Source organism: Ammodytes marinus, assembly GCF_949987685.1.
Source record: "Ammodytes marinus genome assembly, chromosome: 15".
Lineage (NCBI taxonomy): Eukaryota > Metazoa > Chordata > Actinopteri > Uranoscopiformes > Ammodytidae > Ammodytes > Ammodytes marinus.
The window spans coordinates 4,107,747-4,121,377 of record NC_137219.1 but is presented as its reverse complement, the minus strand read 5'-3'; the positions used below and the strand labels follow the sequence as shown (position 1 = coordinate 4,121,377).

Sequence of the window (13,631 nt, the reverse complement as noted above, 5' to 3'; positions counted from 1 at the left end):
AAGAAAGAGGTAAAGAATATGATAGAGTGAGTGATACAGAGAGGTTAGAGAGGGAGAGGGGGGGGGGTTGTTGGGTTTATGGATCCCTCTATGATCCCCTGTTTCCTGTCCCATAGCAGATGCAGTTTGCAGTTTGCATGCCGTCGGTTGCTGACACACACACAAACATTGTACTGCTGACTCCCTCTGTATTAAACATATGAGCTTCATAAGGGAGTGAGTTCTACTGCAGGGTGGGCATCTGTATGCAACGGGAGCGCACTGTAGAACAAGCACTTAAAGCTGAATGCCATCCAATATAAACCTGTGTGAAGAGGGGATTTAGCCAGTCAACACTGATATACATACTTATTGAATATATCCACTGTATTGGCAGTGGTCACACATTAAAGGTGCACTGTGTAACTTTTGGGGTTTATCGAAGAAGTGACATTTTTCTAAGGTATATTTTCATAATGGAGTAGATACACTTTACTGGCAGGATAAAGAGGATCCCTGGAACACTGTTTGAAGATAGAAAAGCTATTTATGAAGTAACTGTTTCACTGTTGTTGTTTACAGCAGCAGGGCCCACAGTTTGGTTTACAAATGTATTCTAGGCTTACGTTTGTGGTTCCAGAGGAAAATAATTGTATGTTTATTTATGATGATATAATTATCCAACACTAAGAAGAATTACATGTGGAGTTAATGTGTTTTGTAGATTAACTACAGGCTCTGCACATGTAAACAAACTCGTTCTCTTAAACTGCATAGTGCACCTTTAAAAGAAAAACATTATATTTCAAATCGGCCAATCAGATTTCATCACCTGTATATGGGCTGCTAGATCAATAAAAGCAGGATGACTTGGAATAAGGCAACATTTATTTATTTATTATTATTTTCTTCAGGGTATTGTAGAAGGCGGACAAACATGGAACAATCATACAAATCCCATCTATGTTGGAGGGCGCACACAAACACACTTACGGGACACACAGGAGAGAAAATAGAAAATGGGCACAATGCAGTGAAGCATTCATCTAGAGAACACTTGGTCGACCCAATTTTTTTGGTCCTTGTCGTTTATGGATCGATAACACATTACGGCGTGTGTGTGGAATGCTAGAAGCCAGGGGGAGATTCATCACTGCTCAGTAGCATGTGCCCCTGTGTGTGTGTGTGTGTGTGTGTGTGTGTGTGTGTGTGTGTGTGTTCAACCACTTCCAGCCACAAACCAGTGACTCCATAGTGTGTGTGTGTGTGTGTGTGTGTGTGTGTGTGTGTGTGTGTGTGTGTGTGTGTGTGTGTGTGTGTGTGTGTTCAACCACTGCTAGCCACAAACCAGTGACTCCGTAGTGACAGAGCAGCTATCTGCAAAGACACTTTGAGGAATGTTGTTTATGATCTCATTTGGTCAACAATACACAGTCATATTTCAGAGCAGTTGTATTTTTAGTACACCTGTGCATTTGTCCCATTTACCTGGTGGACCGAAGAGATGTTCTGTATAAGCAAGTGTGTGTGTGTGTGTGTGGTGTGTGTGTGTGTGTGTGTGTGTGTGTGTGTGTGTGTGTGTGTGTGTGTGTGTGTGTGTGTGTGTGTGTGTGTGTGTGTGTGTGTGTGTGTGTGTGTGTGTGTGTGTGTGTGTGTGTGTGTGTGTGAGAGAGAGTTGCTTGATACATGGGCATGTGTTTTGCCTGTGTGCGTATAGTGACAGCTAACTGGCTCTTATAAACCAGTGAGCCTCTGCCTTGCTTCAAAGTAATGACTGGTGCACAACACAGGCACAGCAGAGCAGCTTTGGTGATCCATCAATGTGGTTCACACACACACACACACACACACACACACACACACACACACACACACACACACTTGACAGTAAGTGCTCACCTGAAGAACGTCACAAAGAATTGCACCAGGTCCATGAAGTTACTGTGTTGCGAGAAGGCGATCTAGAATGGGGAAAAAGATAGGACAACACACACACACACACACACACACACACACACACACACACACACACACACACACACACACACACACACACACACACACACACACACACACACACACACACACACACACACACACACACACACACACACACACACACACACAGTTAGAAAGCTGCTTTAATAAGGGATATTTTCTAAAGAAGCAGTCAGCGTTATACACTCATAAACATGCAGGCTTTAGACCCAGAGTCGACCTTGTAGATCTGATGGAAGGCGCACAAACGAGCAGCAGAGAAAATGCTCACAACAGCAGGTAGCAGCACAGGCATGTAGTATGCATTATGGATCATGGATGGTTATTTATGACACTAGCTTGTTAACATGTGCCTTGACATGCATATTTAGTGTATGACTGACTTTTTTTTAATGGTTCAGGAAGAAAATTCAAATACTCAACATGAAGGATTTCTTTGAAGCAAAAATTAGTGCATAACTATTTTTTTTTTTTTTTTTTAAGATTATTTTTTTTGGCATTTTCAAGCTTTATTAGACAGTACAGAGTTGAAATGGGGAGACAGAGAGAGAGAGAGAGAGGATGACCTGCAGTAAAGGTCCACGGGTCAGATTTTAACCCACGACCACTGCAACGAAAACCGGAGCTAATATGGTACGCGCTCTATCCACTACGCCACCGGAGCGCCCTGAGTACATAACCAAGTTGTCATCCTGTAGATTTTCATCCCTCTCCCACAAACACAAAACTACAGTTACATCAACTCAAACAATGTGGCAGGTGCACATATCCTATCCCCTATACCAATTATGAAAATCATATGCCGACATTTTTGCTAATTTAGTGCAATGCTTGTTGCAAAACATCTGTATGAAATAACACTGCAAATCAGTATGTTAATTCACACAGTGATAATTTCACACCTGTAGTATATTTTCTCTTCTTCGATATCAATAACTACAACTACATTAGTTTCCAACTATGAGTCACAAATGCTGGTTTTTCGCTCACAAATGACACAGAATACTTTTTCACCAAAATCTGCGAAGACAGACAGACAGACAGACAGACAGACAGACAGACAGACAGAGAGACAGACACACAGAGAGACAGAGAGACAGACACACACAGCAGTGCCTCTCTCCTCTCAGCTGCCCACACTCTGCAGGCATTTGATTTTTTTTTTGCACGGGAGCAGAAATATTCGCTTTGTAATCATCACAAGAGCACTTCCACTGACGCTGACTGTCTTAATCAAGGTTACCAGGGGCAACATTGGCACCGTTGTACCCACTAACACCCACCCCCTTAACTCCCCCTCTATACACGTTTTAACACTAGCTGCAACTCAACACTGCCCCTATCTGGCAACATTAAGGTACTGCACCCCCACTTCAAGCCTTCAGCATAATTCACCTAACACACATCTTGACAATTCGGACCACAACTGATCACCGTAACTGCTTATTATTCAATAGTAAAGAGGGGATTTGCATACAATTCCAGTGTGAAAAAATAAATATATTATTCAAGACACTAAAGCTTGGAATACCCAGCTGTTTGCAAGTCAGATTAGACTATGAATACATGCATAGAGAAAGTGGATGGGTGAGACTGTATGTAATTCTACAGGGGAACAACACAGCCTGGCCAAATGCATGCACGGGTCTCTGGTGGTGAGATGACAGGAGGGGTGTCTGTTTGTTTTGTCTGAGTGTGTGTGTGCGTGTGCATGTGTGTGTGTGTGTGTGTGTGTGTGTGTGTGTGTGTGCGTGTGTGTGTGTGTGTGTGTGTTGTGTATGTGTATGTGTTGTGTGTGTGCGTGCGCGGGGTCTAATTTAGTCATGTAGTCAGCACCATCTGGCCCGGCTAATGTGTTGCTGTTGATTACTGTTGAGCGCCCAATTCTCAGTGTGATCATTTAAACTTCAGACTGGTGAACCAATGGAGAGAAGCTCAGGGTGCAAAACAAACACAATACCTAAATAAATCCTAGGGAAAAGTTTGAGAAACCAAAACATTGAGATCAGGTGTTTTAAAACAAATAGCCATTTATTACTGTGAGCCTTCAACAAGTAACACATCTCTATCAATCTATCTATCTATCTATCTATCTATCTATCTATCTATCTATCTAACCATCTATCTAACCATCTATCTAACCATCTATCTAACCATCTATCTAACCATCTATCTATCTATCTATCTATCTATCTATCTATCTATCTATCTATCTATCTATCTATCTATCTATCTATCTATCTAACCATCTATCTATCTATCTATCTATCTATCTATCTATCTATCTATCTATCTATCTATCTATCTATCTATCTATCTATCTATCTATCCATCCATATCTATCTATCATTGTAAAGAATGACCATAACAAGTTCCCAGGGCCAAAGTTGATGTCTTAAATGTTCTTATTATGTCAAACTAACACTTCAATACTTTTATGTATCTAATATCAAGTGCTATGAAGCAGAACATCAAAAAATCTTCACAATTGCGTTGCCAGAAATCAGCAAGTGGATGCCACTTTTTCTCTCAGTAAATATGACTCAGTGATTCTCCAAACAGTGAAACCAATCAGTTAAGCTAATCGCCTTAGCGCTATCCTTAACCGCAGGGCACAGACAATATGGCGGCGGTGGCAGAGTCAAGATAAAAAGCAGGTGACAATCATGTTGTTTTTTTCCCTTAAAGCTTCTCACTCACTCTTTGACATCACAATCCAAAACAGCCCGAAGCTACGGCCCCACTTTTTAAACTCTGTTCACTTTTCCAACATAAACAGGATTAGAAAAAGAAAAGAAAAAAGTATATACAAAGAACTATAGAGCAATTTCTGGAGTTTTAAAGCTATAGTGCGTGATTTCGGTCGCCCCCCCCCATGAGGAAGTCTGAGTCATTACAACAACACTGTCGGCACGTCTACATGAGGTAAAGCCTTCTGTGATCAACTTTCAACTTTGTGTTTCATCTCATTTGGTTTGGATGTAACCCACCGACATTCATTTATATGAAGAAAAAAATTACGCGCTATAGCTTTAAAGAAGCCAATCAAGTTACTATCGATTAATACACAATATATTGGAGGGAATAGGTAACTCCCCTGTGCTCTTGAGTGTAAATGAAAAGGTAAAGGATTAAAGAAAAAACTACTGTAACTTTAACTGGCAGGGATTATTTAACAATGATCCAAGGAGCCTTGTTGTATGATACCCAGTGTGTGTGTGTGTGTGTGTGTGTGTGTGTGTGTGTGTGTATGTGTGTGTGTGTGTGTGTGTGTGTGTGTGTGTGTGTGTGTGTGTGTGTGTGTGCATGTGTGTGTGCGTGTGTGTGTGTGTGTGTATATGGATAAATAGTGCTTTATTCTAATGACATAACAGCCCCATTCAAAGGCAATTCTAACTTCCTAAACAACATAGGAAAAAAACAATAACAGTAGCTTCAGCATTATGCCATAACTGCAATAGCCCTATTTTGAAAAAAATACAAGCGGGCTATCCCACTCAAATGTGCCATACTAACAGTTATTATAGCATCTAATCTGGAGTGTCAGTGTTTTTGTCAGTGAGATGCAATACTGATGGTGGTGGTAGCAGTGGGAGGGCCAGGGTGATTGTCTGGTTACGTGCCCAGCAGAGGGTGACTCTTTAGGGGCCGCAAACGATCTCTCAGCAGGGTCTGTCATCCAGCCTCCAGGCATTAAGACTATACTGGAGATATTTGGGCTTTAATGGCTTCTGACAGACACTAGAAAATGTTATTGGGGCTTTGGAGAAAAGTGTTGTTATAAGCGCAAGGCTCAACAGGTAGTACAAAATGAGAAAAAGGGTAGAAAGAAAATAGAATATTAAAGCTACAGTGTGTAACTTGTATCGCCCCCCATTAGGATTAATGTAGTAGTTACAACAACACTATTGGTGCATCTACATGAGGTAAGCTTTCCGTGATCGTGTACAGATTTGATTCATTCTGCTGTAAGTCTAGGCTTTTGTATCTGACATTTATTTATGTGACAAATTACGCACGCACTATAGCTTTAAATACAGTGGAGCTGGATGTGTATGATAACGTGAACGTGCTTTAACTTTCCGAGTTTTTCATGTGCCCCCCCTAGGATATTACAAAGCATTCATACTTCAAGTTTTCTTGTAGCTGTTAAGGTAAGTTGAGGTCTTCTATATTAGATATTTTAAAATATTTATTTTTATTTTGGGTAGGATATTTTTTGTCATGCTCGCCGTCTGTCTGTCTGTCTGTCTGTCTGTCTGTCTGTCTGTCTGTCCGTCTGTCTGTCTGTCACATTGGTCCTGACGGAATTGTCTAAACTACTTGATGGATAGCAAGAGATTTCGTACAAACATTCGTATGATGTATTTCCAAAGCCTTGCATATTCCCTCGAACGTTTCCTCTAGGGCCCCATTGTTGTTTATCAGTGAAAGTACTTTGAAAATGTGCTGCAGACATTCACGGCCCCCTGAGGAGCACTAGCAATAACTTTTACTTTTACTTTTACTGCCATCACCGCCATAAAAATTTCAATTTGTCCGATCGTTTGCTTTATGACCAGATACCTACAAAACTAATGACAGTCCCATCCGCTTCAATAGGATTGTGTGTTTAGTGCTAATTAGCAAAATGTATTTCAACGTATCTCAACAAAATGATAGTTGAATTAAAAGGTGGAGTCAGCGATTCTGGAGAACGCTTGTTGTCAAAATCAGTGAATATCTTTCCTCACGATCCGCTACCTGTCTGTACTGTGTGTGCACTGGAGAGAAAAAAATCCAGTGATAATACACAGCCTATAGGCTCTGTAAACGTTGCTAGCTAGTGTTGCTAACACCAGATTTGTGTTCAGCGCACACACAGTACAGACAGGTAGCGGATCGTGACGAGATATTCACTGATTTTGACAAAAAGTGATATCGACAACAAGCGTTCTCCAGAATCACTGACTCCCCATTAGGTGCAAATTCGAAGCAAATTCTATATCTATACGTGTAATATAATGACTTTAACATTTAGAAATCTTTCTTTTAATAAGTTTATTTTAAGACAGTTACTTTTTGTCTATATTTTCTCTTCATTAATATGCACTGTCTTCTTCAGCTTTTAATCTCCTTGCATAAAATTTTAATTCCCTGTTTAAATAATAAAACAGCTGGCAAGATTTTTTCAAGATTGTACCCGCCACTGATCCATGCAGGCACTTCCTCTCAGTCTATGTCTCCATAGCACTGTGTGTGTGTGTGTGTGTGTGTGTGTGTGTGTGTGTGTGTGTGTGTGTGTGTGTGTGTGATCAGTATCAAGACGCAGCCATCAGGCAAGCATGCGTGGCCCAGATAAACATTACACCAGTCCCTAAATACACACACACACACACACACACACACACACACACACACACACACACACACACACACACACACACACACACACACACACACACACACACACACACACACACACACACACACACACACACACACACACACACACACACACACACACACACACACACACACACACACACACACACACACACACACACACACACAGGGGCCTCCGCCAGCTGATAGCTACAGCTGCTGCGTCTACACAGCGGAGTATTGCTTCTAATCTCTAGCATATCATGACATGTTCAGTAAGGCACGGAACAGGAGATCACACGTCTTTAGCGTAATTAGTCTGGGATTTCGCGTTTCATTACAAACACCATTAAATTCAAATCTGTTCTTCATCAAAAAACAAAGAAAAAAAAGAGAAACAGGGACGGGGAACTTCTAGCCGACTAATCTCAGCGCGATTGATTTTTTTTACTTTGATGATTCGACAGTGATGAAGCCAAAACGGAATTGACTCTGACCGTAGTAAAAGATCTCATTTTGTGGGGGGTTTGGGTCAAAACCATTACACTGTATCAAAAGAGTTTCCATGCAGTACAACAGCTGGGCGTTTCTGAAGTTTAGATTTGTTTTTTGGTCCAATGCACATTAGTTGAAAACTGTTATACAGCTCCGGAAAAAAATGAAGAGATCACTCCAAATGTTAAGTGTCTCTTGGTTTACTCTTTGGAGGGAAACGTGTGAGTAAAATGAACATTTTGATTTTAAAATATCAACTACTGACAGCATTTCTACCAAAATCACAACACAAACTGGTCTCTTCATTTTTTTCCAGAGATTTATATTCACAGAGCTGTAGCTGAAATGTTCAGTTATGTGAGGTACAGAATTTGAGCTGCTGATTTTAAAGGTGGAGTCAGTGATGCTGGAGAATGATTGTTGTCAAAATCACTTTTTAGTCAGAAATGCGCTACTTGTCTGTCTGGTGTGCGCTGAAACAAATCTAGTGTTAATAAACAGCCTAGGAGCTGTAAACAGGTATGTTGCTAGCTAAGGTGGCCCCCTTTTGTTTACATACCAGGCTGTGTGTTAAAACCAGATTTATTTTTCAGCACACAACCAGGTATCCCATCGCAAGGAGATTTTTTTTGACAAAAAGTGATTTCGACAACGAGCATTCCCCCAGAATGGCAGACTCCACTTTCAATGCAATAGATTGGCCGGTGAATGCAACAAGTGCAGTCAAAGAAAACGAAAAAAAAAAAAAAAAAAAAACTTTCAACAGTATTGCACACTACTATTGCTACTTCTAACCATGTGATGCAACTTTGAGGTGCTGTGTTGGACAGTGAGAAAAAGAGAAAGAGAGAGAGAGAGAGAGAGAGAGAGAGAGAGAGAGAGAGAGAGAGAGAGAAAGAGAGAGAAAGAGAGAGAGAAAGACAGAGAGAGAGAGAAAGACAGAGAGAGAACGAGAGAACGAGAGAACGAGAGAACGAGAGAAAGAGACAGAGAGAGAAAGAGAGAGAAAGAGAGCTCTGCATAGCTTCTCACTAAAGCTGGGTAGAGTGTGAGGGCTTAGCTGTGCACAGCGCCCCACTCTGAATGCACCATGTGTTTCAACTTAACATTCCACTTTGCCCTCGCTTCTCTCTCTCTCCACTACTTCTGTTTATCAAGCGTTTTCACAAACACTCCGATCCCAGCCTGCCAACACTGGAGGACCAACAGACCGCCTACGCTATGCTTGCACACACACACACACACACACACACCCACCCACACCCACACCCCAATGCCACACTGCAGTAGACTGAAGGCAAGTAAGTGTAAGAGAAGGCAACGAAAGAATACGGAATTTAACTTTTATTAAAGGTGGAGTCTGCAATTCTGGAGAACGCTCGTTGTCAAAATCAGAGAATATCTCCTCACGATCCGCTACCTGTCCAAACTGGTATGTAAACAAAGGGTATGTCAACAAAAGGGGGGCGCACTTTATCTAGCAACACCCCTGTTAACAGATCCTGGGCTGTGTTTTAACACTGGATTTTTTATTCAGTGCACACACAGTATGGACAGGTAGCTGATCGTGAGAAGATATTCACTGATTTTGACCCCAAAAAATTGACAACAAACAAGCATTCTCCAGAATTGCTGACTACACCTTTAAATGAGAAAAAAACATGATTTTGACACTAGGAGCAGTGGCCAAAAAAGAAAAAAGTAAAAAAATAAATGTTTACCTCGCTGACGAAGGCAAAGCTCCATGACTGCAAGGATTTCTAACAAAAAGTTCACGCTAGCACAGCAGACCCGGTAAGCTTTAAGTTTCAAGGACAAGGGGGTGACTCTTCTATGAGATCCCACCCACTAGGATAGAAGGTAAGGTGGACGGCAGGAGGCTTTAAGTTCGGCTGTGTGCTCTGCTGCTGCTGTGTGTGGAGTTATAGCTGGGACCTCCTGAGGCTAGCTGGCTGGTAGCTGGCAGCAGCAGTAGTAGCTAGGAGGAGTAGCGGACTGAATTGGAAAACCTTACAAGGCAAACCATGGAAGACGGAGGCAGGATTTTTTTTTCTCAGAGGAGGGCAAAAGGGGGAAGGAACTCGCAAGGGGGCAACCAGTGAAAATTCTATAAAGAACTGATCAGGGTGGCACACAGGCACGCGCACACAGGCAGGCAAACAGGCACACACGCAAAGACAGGCACACACAGAAACACACACACACACGCAAAGTGTGTGCATCCCGTTTCTAGGGACAAAACTTTTCATTGAAAAAGTAATGATAGCATTTAACCATCATTGGGACTTCTTTAGTTTGTCTGTAGTCAATCTAAAACCCCATGCAAATGTCAGCCTTTTGAAGGATTTTAAAGGACACCTGCTGGTCAATTTAAAACAGGTATTTTCCGTGAAAGTGGTATAAACGGTGTCCACAATATAGCTTTATAACTGGATAATGATAACACAGACTAGCTAACAGACTGAAATGAATCCGACTTTATCGACATACAAAAAAAGAACTTTTGAGGTACAGCTTTCTCTCAGCTAGCCAGATTGTAGCCACACACACACACACACACACACACACACACACACACACACACACACACACACACACACACACACACACACACACACACACACACACACACACACACACACACACACACACACACACACACACACACACACACACACACACACACACACACACACACACACACACACACACACACACACACACACACACACACACACACACACACACACACAGAGCCCCATTCACTGCTACAGCCAGGGAGCCACATCAACACTGAAGAAATGCAACTGCACTCCTAAAAAACTTTTTCTTCCCCCCCACGGACCACACTTTACCGGTGACTGACTGACTGCCGGCTTTTACACTTTGCCATTTGACCAGCCAACGCTTTGGTTTGTAGAGTAAAAAAAAAGTGTCTTGTAAAATCAGACAAGCTGACCAGTCACAGTGAAAACTGACCAAGGTTTCTCTACACTTTCATCCAAAGTATGCCGGACTTTTGAGTGTATGTGTAAGCCATATATATACAGTATATCTATATTTACACAACCCAATTATAAGCCACCTATGCATATAAAAGCAGAACTGACACGCACAATTTTGTGGATGCTTTTATTCAAAGTGCATGAATACAGACTGTACATTTTTTAGCATTAGCATTAGCAATAGCGTAGCAACAGTCAGTGAATATTCAATAGTTTGGCCCCTTTTTTAAAGTCTGTCCTCGTTTTTTACTCTGCTTCATAAAATCATGATTTTATCATATTTTATGCTTTCATTAATTAATACTGCTACTGAAAAGTGTATGGGTATGACTAAAAATAGCAGCATGACTTGGCTTAAGAGCTGCACTGCGTACATTACCAGGGTTAAAAGGAATCCCAAAAACGGTGATAGTTAAGAAATGCAAAGATGGTGCGCTTCGGCTATGGCCTTCGTTGCAGTGGTCGCGGGTTCAAATCCGACCCTTGGACCTTTACTGCAGGTCATCCCCCCTCTCTTTCTGTCTCATTTCAACTCTGTATAGTCCAGTAAAGCTTGAAGAATGCCTAAAATATATATATATATGAAAAATAAATGCGAATATAATTTCTCTCATATGTCCACCTTATTTACTTCTCTAATGGTGAGTTATTTCAGCTTTCTTTGTGTGTGATATTGTACTTAACGGTTTACACGAATCGCCATCAATTCTGCTTTGTCATCCTGTCATAGCACAAAGCCAGTGAATACTCGCGTCGTTTGGCGTAGTAAAACATGGCCAAACTTAACTTGAAAAAAGTAAAAAAGAAATGTTGCTGGCCCTCTCTGCAACAGTACAAGGCCATCTAACAGACTGAGTATGCACCAATTAAGTATGCATGAACTAAGTATGTATAAACTAAGTATGCATAATCACCTCATTCAACCCCACTTCAAAACTAATGAAATATCGCTTTAAGCCCCTTGACATAATCAGAGCTGACTGCTGACATTTCACCAAGCCAGACTTTCCCTTCAGAGATCGTTGGATGTTTTTAATGTTGTGTTATATAAAGTTAGAGGAAAAAATAGACCGATTCAGAAATATTTAAAAGTTCCTTGTGGCATCTTTAAGGTAGGACGTGCATTCAGTCGTGCACACAGTGGCTACAAACTACATCTTACTTGGTTTCTAACTTAATGATTGAACGAGTGACATGAGCCAATTGTATTTTGGACCACGTGAACTGATACTGATTCTTGCCAAATTGTGAACCAGGCTATGTTGAGTACACCAAAAGTGTTATGTTAGTGTTATGTAAAGTATGGGTCCCCAGAAGGTAGAACGTGCATTACTAACTTGCATCTATTGGGGAAATTAGCGTAGCATAGCATGAATAAATAGACTTTTCCCTTCAAAGATCGTTGATCGTTTCAGAAATAGTTAAAAGTTCCTAGTGGGGCCTTAAGACGTGCAATTATTTGAAGCAAAGCGTACAGTCGTGCACACGTGGTTACAAACTACAGCTTACTTAGTTTTTAACCTTTTTTCCCCTCGTCTTTCCTCTTGTTTTCCCTTTTCCATCAAATGTCCGCGTCGCTGCTCATGCTCGACCGGTCAACCCCCCCCTCCCTCCTTTAAGGACCTACTTCACCAGTGGAAATATGAAGGTGTATTGAACTCTGAGATCCTATGTAGTATAAATGTGCAAACATTTTTGAAATCAGTTCATCCTAGCCTGAGAAAAGACAGAAAGAGTGTTTTATGGTCTCACTGTCTAACCCTACATTTTACTAATGTGACATGGTAAAAATTGTAGGGTTAGGATTAACAGGACAGCTGGGCCAAGGGAAGACTGAGGGAAGAAAAACCTCATTCATTATATTATAATAACAATTTCATAATGATAGAACGCCGGTTCTGTATGGGTGAAGTATTCCTTTAATTAACCCACGGGAACGAATAAAGTTTCTTGAATTGAATTGAATAAGGTGATTGAGGGAGTAAGAGTTGCGGGTTGTGTTATGGACTAACTTGGATCTTGATGGGCCATGTGTGGGTTGTGTTATGGACTAACTTGGATCTTGATGGGCCATGTGTGGGTTGTGTTATGGACTAACTTGGATCTTAATGGGCCATGTGTGGGTTGTGTTATGGACTAACTTGGATCTTGATGGGCCATGTGTGGGTTGTGTTATGGACTAACTTGGATCTTGATGGGCCATGTGTGGGTTGTGTTATGGACTAACTTGGATCTTAATGGGCCATGTGTGGGTTGTGTTATGGACTAACTTGGATCTTAATGGGCCATGTGTGGGTTGTGTTATGGACTAACTTGGATCTTGATGGGCCATGTGTGGGTTGTGTTATGGACTAACTTGGATCTTGATGGGCCATGTGTGGGTTGTGTTATGGACTAACTTGGATCTTGATGGGCCATGTGAAGTTGCTGACGTAGACGAAGAAGGTGATGTTGGGGTTGTTCCGGAAGTCAAAGTTCTCGTTGGAGAAGCTGTCCTTGAACTCCTTGATGTTGCTACGGGAAACGATGGGGATCTCCTCCCCCGTCTGGGTGCCTGCTGAGAGAGGGAGAGGGAGGGAGGGAGAGAGAGGTGGGAGGGAGGGAGAGAGAGGTGGAAGGGGAGAGGGAGAGAGGGAGGACGGAGAGAGGGGGGGAGGGGGGAGAGAGAGGGGGGGGAGAGAGAAGGGGGGGAAAGAGAGAGGGAGGTGGAGAGGGGGGGAAGGGGAGAGGGAGAGGTGGATAGGGAGGTGGAGAGGGGGGGGAAGGGGAGAGGGAGAGAGAGGGGGGAGA

At 41.9% G+C, this 13,631-nt stretch overlaps 1 protein-coding gene across 1 annotated transcript in view; it reads right to left on the bottom strand.

The window, feature by feature from the left end:
* Positions 1 to 13,631, bottom strand: part of atrn (attractin) — a 152,411-nt gene that overhangs the window by 77,501 nt on the left and 61,279 nt on the right. The window contains exons 23-24 of the mRNA XM_080042204.1: positions 13,241 to 13,398; positions 1,879 to 1,940 (exon numbers count right to left, since the gene is read on the bottom strand). Coding sequence (XP_079898330.1) covers positions 1,879 to 1,940; positions 13,241 to 13,398 — 220 coding nt within the window. The remainder of the gene's footprint in view (positions 1 to 1,878; positions 1,941 to 13,240; positions 13,399 to 13,631) is intronic.